Genomic DNA, 17,345 nt, shown 5'->3' with positions numbered 1-17,345 from the left:
GGATGCAGGTGAGGGGAGAGTGGAGGCTGGGGAGGAGGCAGCTCTGACAGTGGGTCTTCCCTGTGTTGCTCTCCTGACTCTTCACAGCTTTTACTTAGTACTTACGGGATAGCAGGCACCATCATAAGTGCTTTATATTTGTTGATTGTGTCCTTGGCGTACCTGTATGCGGTGCAGTGGGGGCTGGTTACTTGTAGCAGTTGTGCTCTGTGAAGTCGCCTTGACCACTGGCTGAGTGAATGCTGAGCCCCTGCTCTCAAGGGAGGTGCAGGGAGTGTTAGGTTCTTGCGAGCTGATTCTCCAAATGATCAATATGTAATCTTGTTTTATGTGTTTCTGCTTGGAGACACCTTATTTAATAGGCACTTTAGTTCATTAACATCAAACTCATGGTCATCACATCTGAATGAAGCTTATCTAACACATGTATTTTAGCACTTCAGCACCACACTTGGGGGACATTCTAAATAGGGACATCACCATAGAGAAGTACAAAAATGCAAAATATTCCACTAACTATACCATGAAAATGACAGTTGTTTCAGTATGAGAGGTGAGACAGAAATGCAGATTACTGCTTGTTCAGCTGCAGTTGCAAATGTTTACCTTGGTTATCACTGTCCAGCACATATCCGCCAAGGACCTTGAAACTATCCCTATAATTTGTTTTTTTCTGGTACTGGGAATCAAACGCAGGACCTTGCCCTTGCCAGCCATGCAGGGCAGCACTGAACTAAATCCCTGGACCCGTACTAGTAATGATTTTAGGTTTACAGGTGAATTTTTGTGAGAAGGGCAATCTGCAAAGATGAGATCTATGGCTAATGAGGATTGACTCTCATGATGTCTGTGATTGCTACCTGACAATGAAAGCAACTGAAGCACAGAGAGCTTCAGTAGTTGGTTCAGAGCCATGCCTGGCTGAGTTGGAATTCATCTTCTGATATATTTCAAAGCAACAAAAAGAGGAGAGCCCTTTCAAAATGCAGGGAGTCATTAGTTACTTATATGGCATGTGCTAGAAAATGTGGTTGGGATATGACACTCCCTGAAATCTGCTTGCTAGAAACATGGGTCCCATTTTCCCCAACTGAGGCTACATAGCAGGTGCCGGTAGGAAAGAAGGGAGGGATAAAGGAGGTCTCAAGACATTTGATTTTTTTTTTTTTTTTGTATTTGGGATCAAACTCAGGACCTTGTACTTGCAAGACAAGACATTTGAAAGTGAATCACCACCAACTTTAGAAGTGCAATCATCTTTCACATGTGTGGAGTTTTTTCTTTGCCATGTAAACTCATATGAACTTTGAGCTGACCAAATCATCTTCTACCCTTGGAAGGCTTTCAGAAAATGTTGGTGAATGTACAGTGGACCCTTGACTTACCAACTTGATTGACTCCTGAGGGCTGGTTGTAAGTCAAGTTGGTTGTAAGTCAATACAGCTGAAATCTGGATGTTTACCTGGGTACATGAATCTTCCATTAACCTAATTAACTCAAGTTGTTTGTATGTCAGTCTGGTCTTAACTTGATGTACCACTGTAGTAGTGTCAGTAAGATCTCTTAGATCAGGGTCCAGATGGCTTGATTTTTTTACCCCACAACATGATGTCAGATTCCTGGAGCTGGGCCTCTGAGCAGATTGTGAAGAGTTGGCACATTTCATCCCATTTTAACCTTGAGAGACAAAGGAGAGCTGGGGCTGTTCCTGGAGCAGGGACTCAGGCCCAATAAGTATGAGGCTGACCTTTTCTTAGAAGTCAGCTGCTTATAGGGTGATTTTTAAAGGCCTAATTTCCTGGCAACACACAACATCCCTCTTCTGCTTTTGTGACTTGCATTCGTCAGTCTTAGTGGCATTGGAAGTTCCCCAGAAGACGAAATTTCTTTCTCTTACACATCATGTGATCCAAGTTTCCTGGAGCTTTCTAGATAACTTTTTAAATTAGTCCATTATAGTTATACAGAATAATAGGCATACAATAAACTGAGAACAGAATAAGTAAACTAGGAGAAGTAAACTAGTAAGTGTGTAGGAAAAAGAAAAGAATCAGGGAGGGAGGCATGTTTGCAGTTTGAAATAGATTGTCAGGGCAGGCGTCATGGAGAAGAGGGCTTGAAGAAGGGGCAGGAGGAAGGCACATGAATATCTGGAGGGAAATAGCACAGGCAGATGGATCAGCCAAGGTAAGGGGCCTGAGGAAGGAGTGTGACTGATGGATTCAGGGAAGAGCAAAGAGGCCAGAGTGGTCGCACCATGTTGGTCCTATGGGCATTGTAGGACTTTGACTTGGACTCTTAGGCAAAGGAAGTTTCTGAAGGGTTTTGAGCAGAGGGCTGACACGATCTGATTTCTGTATTTAAAGGACCATGTTGGCTGTTAAGGACAGAGTTTGTGGGAGGCAGTGGTAGGAGGAAGTAGATCTCAGTGAGAAAACTACTGTGGGAAGGAAGTGTTCTGCAAGATGTAAGAAGCCTTGGCTCAGGGCATAGTGGTGAGTATCTTTTGAAGGTAGAGCCGTAAGATTTTCTGAGGGATTGTTGGGCTGTAGGGGATGAGAGAGTTGGGATGACTTTGAGGGTCTTGGCCCGAGCAAGGGGAAAGGTGGAGCTACCATCCTGGAGTGAGAGCCTACTGGTGATCGGAGGAAGTGGGAAATCAGATGCTTCTTTTGGTCTGTGTTGAGCTTGTGCTGCCCATTAGACACCAGGTGGAGAGAAAATGTGAAATGTGGGAGAGAGGTCTGCACTGAAAGTTCAGTCAGAGATTTGGGGATTTTGCTTAGGTGGGTGGTCAGATAAACTGACCAAGAATGAGTGCAGTGAGAATAGAGGCTGAAGACAGTGTCACCTTCCTCAGCCCCGGCATTTCCTTAGCTGCCTGCAGCCCCACCTTGAAAGCAGGGTGCCCGTGCCTGAAACACACTGCACAGGGCTGCACCACAGCTGTGGGGATGGAAAGCCCAAGGGGAGGGAGCGCTTAGAGAGGAGCCAGAAAACACACGCTGGGGGTGAAGGTGATGTAGGGTGAGATCAGCTGCAGAATGCATGGAATAAGGGTTCAACTTGGGATTAAAGACTGCTTAAACATTGGGTCAAGTAGGTTAAAGAAAGGAGCCAGAATACCTGTTCTGGAAGCAGTAAAGTCAGAACAAAAGACTGAAGTAGGGACGAAGGAGAGTGAGAGACAAAGAGAGAAAAAGGAACAGAGAGAGAGAGGAAGTAGAAGAAGGAGAAGGAGAGTAAGAGAGGATAGAGTGCAGGAAGGGATGAGGAGGATTCCCAATGCACTTGCTCTCTCCGGGACAGGTTAGCACAGAGGGAGGCAGGGAAAGGATCAAAAGCCAGGGGACTCTAGGCTGCCACTTCCTCAGAGGGAATCAGACAAGGAGGTCTGAAGTAGTGAGATCTGTTTTTCTAGACACTGGCAGTTCCATCCCGTCACTATTGTGAGAGCTCAGTCTTCATCTGTGATCGCTGACGTGGTGCCCTAGGGCAGAGCAGTCAGGTCACGGCAGCTGCTGTTGTCAGCAGCCAGCTTGTACATGTGATATTTTGTGTGATCCTCCCAAAATCTTTTATGCACAGATTTTTGTGGAGTAGAGTGGAATCCTGGCAGTAGAGTAGAAGTAGAGAGGAATTCTGGCTTTCTTGGTAAACGCTTCAATGCAGAGTAGCACTTTACAGTCTGGTCCCCTGGCAGAGAGTTTAGAACCAAACACTCCACCCACCACCCACCCACCCCGGTTTTTGCTACTGACTGTGTTGAAAGAAGACACCAGGTCTTTGGGTCTTATGCCCTTAGGTGGGATTAGGGTGAAATCTGAGACTTTTCTCCTCCTGTCTTCTGGGAGTGACAGTGGCCTGTGCTTTGGATGTAACATCAGAGCAGCCTGTCAGATGGTCCACATTAATAAAATATTGATCATCAGCAGATGGTGGCCAGGGACAAAGCAACCATTCTCCCTTTTCTCAAAACCTTTTAGAAATCATTATGTGCAGGAGAGAGAGAAGTGAGCTCGGGACCTGCAGCACCATTCCTTCCTTCCTTCCTTCCTTCTGTCCCCCCACTGCTCCTGGGGCCTAGACTTCAGGTCCTTTGCACTGAATTCGGTTTCCATGGACATAGAGCCCTTCCCACTCACCTATTCACAGAGGTCCCAGGCTGTTTCTCTTCTGGGTGTTTCCTTTAGGCTTTGCTCTGTCCTGGTCTCTCTGTCCCGTGGGTCCGAGTGTCAGAGCAGTGGGTTGATGGCTTGTCTGGGTGGTGGCAGTGCGGGAGTAAAAGGAGTGTTTGGGACCTGTGAGCCTGCTTAATCCAAGAACTCTGATACTGTCCAGCGAGCTTGGTAGCCCTTGCTCCTTTTCATCTTGACCTCTCTTTTGAAAAAAAGCATTGGTGGGTCGGGGATTTAGCTCAGTGGTTCCAAAAAAAATGAAAAGAAAAGAAGTATCAGTGTAATTATTTAATAGAGGTACAACCCCACCGTCCCTAAGCCCCCAGGAAACCTGCTTGTCATTACTGGGTAAGAAGAACGCAGTGGAATGAGACCTCCATGGAGGAGGCCATGGAAGGAGCTGGGGAGGGGGCCCCACAGGGAGGAGCACTCAGGAGGGCAGCTGGAGTTCTCTGTCAGGCCCACAGGAGAGGCCCTGGTCCTCCTGAGAAGCAACTGCTGGTTCTCATCCCCAGTTCATATGTCCCCTGAGTTTCGGTAAGTAGGCAGGGTCCAAGGCTGCTAGGAGACGTCAGGGGACACTGTTTCTAATTAGGGCAGGGCTGGATGTGCAGATGACTTAGGAGGTGCTGTCTGGAGCAGGAGCTCTTTGGAACAGTCTGGGTGTTGAGCTTCCTCATCCTTCTAGTCTGTGGATTAGAACGAATGGCCCTTGTTGGACACTGAGTGGCTGATGTGTGTGTGTGTGTGTGTGTGTGTGTGTGTGTGTGTGATGGAGAGAGAGACAGACAGTCAAGCAAATGCTGTCTCCTTTCTAAACTTCCCTCTTTGAAAGCTTTTAAAAAAGTGGTCACAGTCAGTGATGCCTGGGGTTTCCCCTCGCAAGTTGGAATCAAGGTTCAGTTTGTTCCATTCAACAAATACTTTGAAAGCAACCCCTCTGTGCTGGACCCTGCTAAGTGACATGGGGCGTAGAAGAGTGACTGGATACAATCGTGGCTCTTGAGGAACTTATTAACTTGGTAGGAGATAAGAGTTATAGACATAAAATGAATTTGGGCAAATACAGGGCTGGTGTCAGGAAGATACAAGGGTTCTGTCGTCCTGAGGTGTTTTGTGTTCCATGGTGGCTTCCCCTGGTGGAAGCTGTGCATCAGGTCTGTATGACTGTCGAACTGCACCCCTGGAGAGAAGCCCAGCTCTGGGAGCACGGACACATATGGCTATTACTTGAGTGATTCTGCCTGTGGGTGCACCTGAGTCACCGCATTAGGATGTGCAGTCCTGTGGTGCACAGCTGCTCAGTGACCTAAAGGGCCTCATGCTGGGAGAAATCGAGCAGCCCTGTATTCCTGATCTGATCTGCAGAGTTGAGGGATAAGGCCTCTCACTCTTCCTACCCCAGACATTTGTGTAACCTGAAGGTTGGAATGTGGGAACCCTTGCCCGAGGCTGACTCTGTAATGCAGTGGCTTAGGATCGGCCACAAGAACTAGGCAGAGAAAGAAAGGCGGTCAGCATCTTTCAGGGTGTGACACCTCCCTGGTGTCTACCTGCTCTTCTGAACCCCTCTTTGTCCAGACATCTCTCTTCCTGGCTCTTCCATTCTCCCCAATGACTCATTCCTAGAAGAACCTGTCTCACTCCTGTTCCTCTGATCGCATAGCTTCCATGGTGACATAGATGCATGTGCTCCTGTCCCATCATGTGGTTTGGATGTGCAGTGGCCCCTAAAGCGTCATGTATTTGGATTATGATCTTCTAGCTAAGTGTGCCGTTGGAGGTGGGGCCCGCTTGGAAGAGGCAGATCACTGAGGGTGTGAGTTGGAAGGATGAATCTCCCTCCCAGGCTCCTCATTTCTCTGTCTGCTTCCTGGCTGCTATGATGTGAACAGTTTTCCTCTGCCAGATCCTTCCACCATGCATTTCTGCCTTGGAGCCAGCTGACCAAGGACTGTAACCGTGAACCAAAACAGACCTCTCCTTTTTGTCGTAGATATCGGGTATTGTGTCCCAAGAATCAGAAAGTGACTAAGACATCCCACATCTAGATCTCTGTCCTGTCCTTGATCCTGTGCCCAGATCCTTGACACCTCCCCGAGTGTCCTGTGGCTCATCAACTCCACCTTGTGGTCCACACTGAGTCCCAGCTGAAGGTGTTGCCCTCACACAGCTGCCACCTGAAGCCATTTGTGCTGCCCACCATGGACAGCTGTTGTCTCCCTCGGGTGATGTTGGACCAGTCCTCTCATTTCCTGTTTCGCTTGTGTTTTGCTGGCTCATATGCTCATCCCTTTGAATTTCAAGTATTATTTCAAAACATTTAAAGTTACATATGTACTTATTTATTTAGCAATAGCACAATTTTCCTTTAACTCTACCAAAGAAGATTTGAACAGAATGATTGCTCTGGTTGTTATTGGTTGACACAGTTCGCAGCACAAAGCCCAGACTAGCAGTGTCTTCAGTTTGACTCCAGAGTACCTTTTCATCTTCATGGCCCTGGTTTCCCTGGCTCCGTGCACCCCTGTAGTGGGAATGCAGGACCACTTCCAATGCTCCAACATGGGCAGACAAAGGCTCTACCAGCTGCTCCTGCTACAGCCATGCCTTCTGCTGACCTTCCTCATTCAGAGTTTAGCACGCTCATTAAAGCCTGTAAATACAGAGCACCAAGCATTACCTATCACCCCTTTCACTGGCCCATGATCCCTAAGAAGAGGCAGGATATGGGGGCTCTCTCTGTTTTAGAACAAGGTGGTTCTGAGAAGAGTGGGAGTCTTTCTGCTTTCCCCATTGTACAGATGAGCCTGTCCAGTCTCAGAGCCTGAGCTTCGGATGTGCAACCAGAGGGAATTCAGGGACACTGTTCAGCACCCAGCTCTGAGTCCCGTGCTGGTTAGGTGGCTGACCTCTTGTTGGCCTTGGCTCCAATGTCCTGTCCCCACCTCTACCCGTCTTCGCATGTGGGCCTTGAGTGTCTTTTCCTAGTCTGAGGCCTTGACTGACCTCATGCCTAATCTGCACCCCATTGCTCTAGCACTGGAGCTCCTCCCTTGCTGGGTTATTCATGCCTTTGAACTCCAATGTGGTGACTGGTACTTGTGAGATTTCCTGGTGCTAACTTCTGAGTATGTCACAAGGGTGGGCATCTTAATATTTATCTTTCCTGTGAGGTCTCTGGTTCCTGCTTCCCAGGTGCCATCTGGATGTCTTCTGTTTCCCTTTGGCCCTCCCTGATGTCACACCTGCAGATGTGTGTGCCAGCCCATGGCCCCGAGGTGGGGAGTGGGGATCCTAGTTCTGCTTCCGAGAATGGCATCACTCATCATCCAGGTGAAGAAGCCAGGAGCCGTGGAGTTGTCTTCAGCTCTTCCTTTCCCCCCTCCCTGTGGTGCTCTCCTACTGAGTTCACCTCTAAATCGTCTTCATTGTACCATAGTCCTGAATAGTGTGCTGTTCTCCAGTTTCACACGGCATGGTTTTCACACCAGACCTGATCGCTGTCATCTCTCACCTGACTTACTGCAGTTGCACATTCATGACTCCCCTAAATCCTCTCCTGACATCTCTCAAGCAGTCCCCACACTTCATCTGGAAAGTAAACGTGAAATAGTGTTTTTAAATAGCGTCACAATTCTGCTGAAAACTCTTCCAGATCTTGCCTTGCTTTTAGGAATAAAGACAGATGGAAGAAGGTTACAAACAGGACCTACAAAGCAATCTGTTTCTAACCCCAGGCTAACTCCCAGCACCCTCTTATTGTCTGACTAAGGTGGCCTTTCTTTTATGCACCCACCCTGTTTCCTCCACCTGCTTTTGAACGTGCTGCCTACTTTCTTGCACCTGAGTTCTCACCTGTCACCTTACAGCCCAAGCATGCCAGTCTGTGCCCTCCTCCACTGGGATCTTCTGTTAGCCTCTTTCACATGCTCTTGCATCCCTGCATATCTCCTTTATAGCACTTAGCACAGTTTTAAATTACAGTTACACAATCTTTCATTTATGTGTTTCCCATATTTGGCTCCAGTGAAGTCCACAGACAGGAACTGTGTCTGTTTTACTCACAGTTTTATGGAGTCCCGTGATTAGTATGTAGTCAGGGCTTTATACATATTATGAGATGAAGTGAATAGCCCCTGTGTGACTTGTTCTGTCTCTCAGAAATTAGATGTGATGCCGCTCCACTGATATCTCCCCTACATATCATAGGAACCTCTTTATATAGGAAAACTCATGAAACAAATGTACAAAAGGGAGCTTAAGAAATTCTTCATCCATATCGTGCATTGTTTATGAAAGCATTTGGCTATGCGTATTTCTTGCTTCATTTTCTTGGTGTAAAGATTTTCATAGATATTATGTATCATTATACTCTTATGTTTTCTGTGTTTCTTTGAACTCAGAGCCAGCAGAAAATACATTTCTTCATGTTAATTGCGTGCTTCTTTCAATCTATTAGCAATTTTATTCCATATGGGGTTCCTTTTTTGTCTTAACTGCTGGGGTAGTCAGTGCAGAATTTCATGTTTAACTGTAGTGAATACCTCTTCCCAGTATCTGGTTGCATTTATTTTCTGCTCTTTTTGAATTGATTCATTTTTTGTTTGTTCTTATTGTTGTATTGTATTATACTTAATTATTAAAGACAATTTAGACCTTTTTATTGTGAATGTATGTTATATGATCTGTTTGTCTGTCTATCTTATCTATCTACCTATCTGTATCAAAGTCCTTATCCTTTCTTTCTTTTGGTTCCACAGCAGTAATAATTGACATTCTTCATTTGGAGCAACTCTGGAGAGGGATGATGAAAAGAATTTGTGGAGCCTACCTCATGATGTGTCCCACACTGAGGCGGATGATGACAGAATCTTGTATAATTTGATAGTCATTCGTAATCAGCAGGCCAAAGACTCAGAGGTAAGCACTTTTTGACATCTTCCAGATGATATTGCACAGCAAAATATAGCAGTTACAAGAAGAGCAGCTTGAAAGAAAGAATGAGCAGTTTGGTGTTTTTAAAATATTAATTTTTTGGTATACTTTTGATATACATAATGATTGCATTAATCATAGAGAATTTGTACTTGTACATAATATATCTGGATTCTTCTTTCTTCCCCATTCTGTTGTTTATTTTTAAATTTTTTTATGTTTTGGTCCTGGGGATTGAACTTGGGTCCTTGTGATTGCAAGGCAGGCCACCGAACCGCTGAGCTAAATTCCCGGCCCATCTGTTGATTATTTTCGATATTGGGTCTCACTATGGTGCTTAGGCTGTTCTGAAACTCTTATGGTCAGGACACCACCTCAGGCTCCTGAATATCTAGGACTATAGATGTGCACCATGGTGACTGGCTTATGCATGAGATACTTGAGACAAAGGGCAGGGATAGCAGACATTTTCGTTAGTTGCTGATTGTAGCTAGTCTTGATAGACCTGCTTGATCCACAGATAAGCCTCATTACTAAATATTACCTTAATGCTACAAATTACACGTGAGGCAATGCTGGTACAGAATTGGAATATAGACCATCTTAAGTAGTCCATCTCTAATCTCTCCAGTCATTTGACAAGCCCTGGTTACATGATTCACCCTGAAATATGAAGAATGCTTTACATTATTATTAATTCTGAATTAATGGGGTTTGAATTAATGTTATTTTTCCTGTTTAAAGCTTCTTAAATTGTGCACATTGTTTAGACAGTAATAGATCTGCCATATTTGGGATGGTTTTTGTGAGAAAGCTTGAAACCATTCCCAATGACTAAATTCACAGAACTCTAAGGTAGAATACCAAAAGCATTGTGCTTTTCTTTTCTGCTTTCAAAATTAGTATTAAAGTACTATAGAGAATCTTATATAAAATCCTTTTCCAAATAATGCCACCTATGTTTTTTGACTTACCTGTTGTCAGCTCCAAGTAGACATCTGTATTAAATACACACTACATGTTTCTTTGCGTCTTGCAGAAGTTGAGAAAAATAGCTCTGAAGAAAGGCCTTAGAGTGTGTGGTCGGGTGGGAGCTGCGTGTGATATATATTCTGTATCAAAATTTCTATTTTGGCCAGGGATTTGGCTCAGCGGTTCCACCGCCTGCCTCTCAAGCGCAAGGACCTGAGTTCAGTCCCTGGTACCAAAAAAAAAAAAAAAAAAAAAAAAGGAATCAAAATTTCTATTTTGTTCCTCAAAAACCACATTTTATTAGGAGGCAGTAACTTTTGAAAGTGCCATGTGTTCTGGTCCTGATATTCTTGTGTGATTTGGATACCTTTGGGGGTTCGAGGTGGAATGGGGAAGATCTGACAGTTGCCTGGATGGGAGTGGTGATGCTGGAGAATCCCACAGTGGCAGTGACACATAGTATCTCATTGGTGGCCGAGCACCTTACAATCTCTAGCTACCCAGTACTCAGTAACTTCCCATTTGCCTGGTAGTGCTGATAGTGGGTCACAAGGACTGCTGCCACCATGAACAGCCTGCAGTGGCTGCCCTTCCTGAATGTATGAAAGGCATATATGGCATTGTCCCCTTTAAGGGGAAGATCACATTTGTACTCCACTGTGCTGGGTTGACCAGTTAGGGGTTTGCTGGGGACAGTGGAACCTGTTCTCTTTCCTTCCTTTTCTGTTATCCTGCCTAAAGCATTAATAGCGCAAGGGAAATAATGTCTATAGGTAGTTACCATCTTTGCTAGCACCATATACATGTGGAGCAGGCTACGAGCAATGTTTGGAGCCCAGCCTGGAGGAGCTCCTGCTTCTGTTTTATTTATATTTGGTTTTAAAAGGACAATTAGAGCCAGGGATTTAGCTCAGTTGTTCTGGCGACTCCCTCGCAAGCAGAAGGACCTGAGTTCGATCTCTGGTACAAAAAAAAAAAAAAAAAAGGACAATTAGAGAGCAACATGAGCTACTGAGAGCTCTCAGTGAGCATAGCTTCCTCAGTGGCCATTGTGTGTTTTCTGTGCTGGCGTGGGTCTGGGTTGAAGAGTCATCCAAGAGGCTTTTGGTACAAAAAAAAAAAAAAAAAAAAGGACAATTAGAGAGCAACATGAGCTACTGAGAGCTCTCAGTGAGCATAGCTTCCTCAGTGGCCATTGTGTGTTTTCTGTGCTGGCGTGGGTCTGGGTTGAAGAGTCATCCAAGAGGCTTTTTCTTCTTCTTGCCAAAGAAATGAAATCAAGCTTGACTCTGAAGGGACTCTATTACCAAGACATGACATGAAGGTGTGGTGATAATTATACATGGAATGATTTGAAATATCCCTGTTCATAGGGCTTTCTTTAAAAAAAAAGTATAAAAGTGGGCCAGGAATTTAGCTCTGTGTGCTGCCACCTGCCTCATAAGTACAAGGTCCTGAGTTTGATCCCTGGTACCAAAAAAAAAAAAAAAAAAAAAAAAAAAAAAAAAAGGTATAAAAGTAGTGTGATTAATAAAAGAGTTGCTTCTAAAAATTTGAAATGCAGGCATGTATTAATATATCTACTCATTCCCCACAGATTAGATCATATATCACATACTGTTCTATACCTTTTTTTCACTTAATATATTTTGGACAGTTTTCCATTTCCCTGTGCTCAGATTTACTTTATTGCTTCTGGAGACTCTGGTATTCTCTTCTATAGATTCACCATCATTTATTCAACCAGTCTTCATTGATATTCAGGTTTTTTTGCTTTTAGAAGCAGTGCTACAGTGGCCATCCATATACTTGTATAGCTTCCATTTTTTTTTCAGGAAGAAAGTTGCTGGGTCACAGTATGTACATTTAAAACGTTGAAATTGTGACAATCTTCCTTCTTGGAGCAAACTAGGAAAAACACTTGAAGGTATAAAACAGAGGTTGCAATCTCAGATCCTTCCAGGGAGTGAAGTGAGTGAAGTGGGCATATTGAATGGTGTTGGAAACTCATCCTTTTTTTTTTTTTCAGTTTTAATTGAGTTTATTGGTACATTTTAGGGATACAGTACAGTTACATTCATTGTTGGGATCTTGTACCTCTACATGACGTCTTGATTCTCATTTTTTTTCCCTTACGAAACTCATCCTTTTTACAGGGAGTGATTGCTAAGCTCCAGGTAGCTGTTGACTGGGCTGAGAATGTGGATCTGCAAAGGCTGAAAAATGAATTTTTTAAAGAGAAGCTGAAAAATCCAAGTTTTTGTATAAAAGGGCCAGATTTAAAAATAACTCAAGTACTGTGGTGCTGTCGCCTGCCTTGAAAGTGCAAGGACCCGAGTTCAATCCTCCGGTACAAAAAACAAAACAAAACAAAAACAAAAACACCCCCCAAAATTGGAACAACTCAGAAATAACTCAAATAAAAACATGTCAACTAAGAAAAATATGTTAATGGACTCCTGATACACAAAGATAGGTACAGTGAGTAATCCTACCACTTACTATTTTGTCCAGTATGGTTGAAAAATGAACTTAATATTGATTTACAGGCTGAAGGTAGAAAGCTATTGGGGTGTTTTACATTTGAACAAATTCTACATCTACTACTATTGTTTATTTTCTTTTTCACACAGGACAACATTGCTAAATACATATTTTAATAAAACAGAGCGTTTTGGCTTTGAAAGAAAATAAAATTCTACCTACTAAAAAGCAAGGAACCGTATGTAGTTTTGCATGTTAACTATTTAGAGGCTCAAGCAAGGTATTAAGGAAACAGAAATTTTTTTTTCTTGACTAAGAGCAATACAAAAGACCTAGGGTTGCTCATTCTTGGAATCCTCTGGATTAAAAAAAAAAATTTCAAGACAGCGTGTGTAGTACCTATATCTTCTATTGAATCTGAAGTGGGTAGAAGAAACATTATAAATCATTAAGGTTAAATTTACAGTCTTTCAGGTCCAGGGATTTAGCTCTGTGGTTCTGCCGCCTGCCTCAGAAGCATAAGGAGCTGAGTTCGATCCCCGGTACTGAAAAAGCAAGCAACAAAAACATTTACAGTCTTTCATACTGAAAAGCAGTGAGAAAAGAAGATATAGAAGGAAGCAAATAATGAAGACTAGGCATGAACTTAAAGTAAGGAGCAGTGTCAAAAGTAAAAAGTAGCATTATTTGAATGTCATAGCCTTCAAAGGCTGATGGAAAACAGGCTTTCAGCAGAAATGATGTATGTATTAGTGGAGAAATTGGTGCTCTTGCTTTTGAATGATGTCAGAAAATATTTTATCTTTGAATAATGGTAAACAACCTCAAAAGCACACTACTGAATCATTTTCCTCATATTCTTTCTCATTAAACTAGTTGCACTTTACATAAGGAGCTTAGCAACTGCTTATGATCTGTTGATACACCTAATTTATTTATTTGTATAAATAATTGTGAGTATATCGAGTGATCTTTCTTCTATGATATGAATAATAACAAAAATAGTGCTAGGCATTCTTTTTCCCACTTTGCATATGTCAGTGATGTCATGCCTTCTTGTTTTTTTTTTTTTGGTACTCGAGTCCTTGAGCGTGCAAGGCAGGCAGTGGAACCACTGTGCTAAATCCCCGGCCCCTGGTATGCCTTCTTAATAGCAACTCAGAGGTACTGTAGGTATTATTACTATTTCCATTTTAAGCAACTTATGTAAGGCAACACAGCTGTTAAGTTGGAAGCAAGGATCTGAATTTGGGCATTGTGATGTAATGCATAATGAGTCTATTGGTGGAAATTGTGAGAGAGGAGGAGTAGGTACTTTCTAATTAAATATAGAGTTCAAAATACATCAGCAAAGTCTGCCCAAGGCCTATGTCTGTGACTTTCAGGGGCCAGGGAGTATGAAGGGCTTTTTCACAGGAAGAGGAAGAGAGGTTTGTTTGGTTAGAGGCTGGAGTCTGTTTTCAGGAAGTGGTCTTGGGTATGGCACATTTACCGTGCTGTGCTTAAACATGGTGATTGATGTTGGTTAAAAATAATTTTCTTTTTTTTTTTTTTGTGGTATCAGGGATCGAACTCAGGGCTTTGCTTTTGAGAGGCAGGCATGGCACCACTGAGCTAAATCTCTGGCCCTAAAAATCATTTTCTAAGTTTCTGTTTCATAAGCTCTGTGGAGTTTCTTCTCATTTCCATCCTTTCTTCACTTTGTTTAGTGTTCTCTGACCTGTGCTATTTGATGCCTCTTACAGTGGCTCAGTAACACTTCCTATAGGAGTTTGTACATTATTTCCACTCTGCTAAAAAAAATATGTCCCTTTTTTTGGATATATGTAGTACTGTGGATTGAACCCAGGTCACTGAACTATCCCCTAGCCCAGCTTTGGCACTTTTTTTTTTTGTGTGTGTGTGGTACCGGGGATCGAACTCAGGACCTTGTGCTTGCAAGGCAGGCACAGTGCCACTGAGATAAATCCCTGGGCCTGACACTTTTAATTAAGAAAATAGAAGCTTAATATCAGATAATTCTCATAAACTTTTTTTTGCTACCGGGGATTGAACTTGGGACCTTGTAAGGTGGTGGAACCACTGAGCTAAATCCCCGGCTCTCATAAACATCTTTAAGCCCTATTTTGGTTCCAAAAATAGGCGATATTTATTAGGCATAAAAAGTGATAGAAATTCTGTGCTTATCTTTTAAAGCTTTTAAGTAATTATATGCTCAAAAATGTATGTAGTTCTCATTTGGGTTGCCGGCCTTCTTGTCACTGCATGATGCAATATTTATATATCAGCAGAGCCACATAATGGCCAGATGCTTGTGTCTCTGGAGTGATCCCCTGGGAACCACACTCTGTTGAATCCTGGGGGAATGGCTAAATATCACTTTTTAAAAAAATTACAAAGAAAAGAGCATAACATGTTGCTTGCTGCTTTGCCATGTGTTTGCTTTTCTTGTGGGTTCATATTGTCACTGACCATTGTAAACAGGTCCAGTAACATATTTTATATAGGACTAGGCCATCCCAGAGGCTGTTTTCTAGTCAGCCTCTCACATCTAGAATCAAAGAAGTGGCCAAGCAGAGTGGATTGGAGTATTTGGTGGGAGGATGTGACCAAGGCTGAGCTGATCATGAACCAGCCACATAACCCTGAGGCCCTCAGAGATGCAGGTATTTCAGTTAGACTCTGCATTACAAACTGAAGAGATCTCCAGAATTGGAAAGAGCCTTTCTTTCAGGGCCATCTGATTTCTCTATAAATGGATGAACATTAGCTTCTGTTGGAGATAGGACTGCAAAGTATGCCAACCATGAAGGGGCAAAATAACTGGAAAATTGAAGAAATTCTTCAGATAATTCTGAATTTTTTTAAAGGCCTCTTTTTGGGGGTTCATATTATCTAGGGTTTTGAAAAACTCTATTCCTTATTTTACTTTGCTAGTGATCATTTGGATTTAAGGAATTTTTTTGAGGGGATAAAAAGGCTATAGAATCTGAGGATACAGGACTCTCATCCTCTATTTTCTAGGTAGTAGTAATTATTAGGTATTATGCTGTGTGCTAAGCAGCATGTGCATGCTCACCAGAAGAGCTCTGAGCCCTCATGGGAGCCCTAGGAGAGTCATCATAACTGGTATGATTAGAAACTGCATCATCTCTACAGGAGGTGGAGGAAATGAGTGGAGAACTGAGATCTCAGCTCAGATTGGTGTGACCTGGAAACCTGTATGATTAAAAACACTCCTGTTGTCTCTCTCTCTCTTTTTTTTATGTACTGGGGATCAAACTCTGGACCTGTGCTTGCGAAGCAGGTGGTGACACCACTGAGCTAAATTCCCAGCCCCTGTTGTCTCTTTAGTGAGGTTAGAAAAAGTTTCCAGGTTACTTTCTTGGTCAAATTTACCATGTGGAGGCCGGGCGTGGTGGCACACGCCTGTAATCCCAGCACTTAGAGGCTGAGGCAGGAGAATCGCTGTGAGTTCGAGACCAGCCTGGGCTGCATAGTGAGTCCCAGGTCAGTCTCAACTACATGGTGAGACCCTGTCTCAACCCTGCCCCCCCAAAAAAAAATTTACCATGTAGATATTGACTTTCTGCTTTGAGTAGACACTCAGGTCTGTGTATTTATTGACCATGACTCACGCTGCACCCACTAAATCACTTCCTGTACCATCTTTGATCAACATTAGTGTTTGTTTATTATCAAGACACATGGGACTCAACTACATGGTGAGACCCTGTCTCAACCCTGCCCCCCCAAAAAAAAATTTACCATGTAGATATTGACTTTCTGCTTTGAGTAGACACTCAGGTCTGTGTATTTATTGACCATGACTCACGCTGCACCCACTAAATCACTTCCTGTACCATCTTTGATCAACATTAGTGTTTGTTTATTATCAAGACACATGGGACTCTCAACAGAGCAAATCAAATAGGCAAGGCAAGAAATTAAAAGGAGAAGGTGAAAAAGTAAAAAGAGTCAACAAAAGGCCAATAACATGTCAATAATAAGTCAGTACATATCAGTTATAACCAGCAATGTCAGTGGGCTCAACTCACCAATCAAGAGAAATAGACTGGCAAAATGGAATAAGAAGCAAAACCCAATAATATATTGTATACAAGAAACACACCTAGTGCAAAAAGAAGCCCATAGCCTGAAAGTGAAAAGATAGAAAACAATTCTCCATGTGACAGGAGCCCAGAAAAAAACAGGGGTAGCAATCTTATTTGCAGACAAAGTAAATTTCAAACCAAAACTGAATCTAGTATTATTGATGTAGGACAGTACTGTGTCATACCTCTGTGAATGTAAAATATCTAGTACCTGCTTTATGATACATAGTAGGGACCGTGCTTTATCAGAGCTACATTTAATGATATTACTCTAGAATGTTAGAATGTTCTCTTTCCAGATGATGATTAAGAGGCTAATAGAAAAAATGGTGCCAGGTACCACAACAGCAACAGAACTTTGCTGTTGTTTGGATATTATTCTTTTTTTTGGCTTTTTTTTTTTAATAGAATGTGCTGAATGTCTATAATTTTGTTCAGATGACTGCAGAACCTGGAAAAGCTGTTGCTGCTATCGATGCATAACATACTATTATTAGTCTTTATGTATACACACACACACACACACACACACACACACATATAAATTGAATTTTGGGAAACTTTAACGGTGCTGCCAACTTTCGAAAAAGTCATCCCAATTTACTGTGTTGACTTGGCATTGTACAGAAATGGACAACCATATTGGTCTAGAAATGTT

At 42.9% G+C, this 17,345-nt stretch overlaps 1 protein-coding gene across 1 annotated transcript in view; it reads left to right on the top strand.

The window, feature by feature from the left end:
* Positions 1 to 17,345, top strand: part of Mreg (melanoregulin) — a 66,695-nt gene that overhangs the window by 10,179 nt on the left and 39,171 nt on the right. Inside the window, 1 exon segment of the mRNA XM_010611064.2 lies at positions 8,942 to 9,101. Coding sequence (XP_010609366.1) covers positions 8,942 to 9,101 — 160 coding nt within the window.

The sequence above is a fragment of the Fukomys damarensis genome, unplaced genomic scaffold (assembly GCF_012274545.1).
Source record: "Fukomys damarensis isolate Sample0158 unplaced genomic scaffold, DMR_v1.0_HiC HiC_scaffold_16, whole genome shotgun sequence".
Taxonomy (NCBI): Eukaryota; Metazoa; Chordata; class Mammalia; order Rodentia; family Bathyergidae; genus Fukomys; species Fukomys damarensis.
The sequence above is the reverse complement of the archived record's forward strand: the minus strand, read 5'-3'. Positions and strand labels throughout refer to the sequence as shown.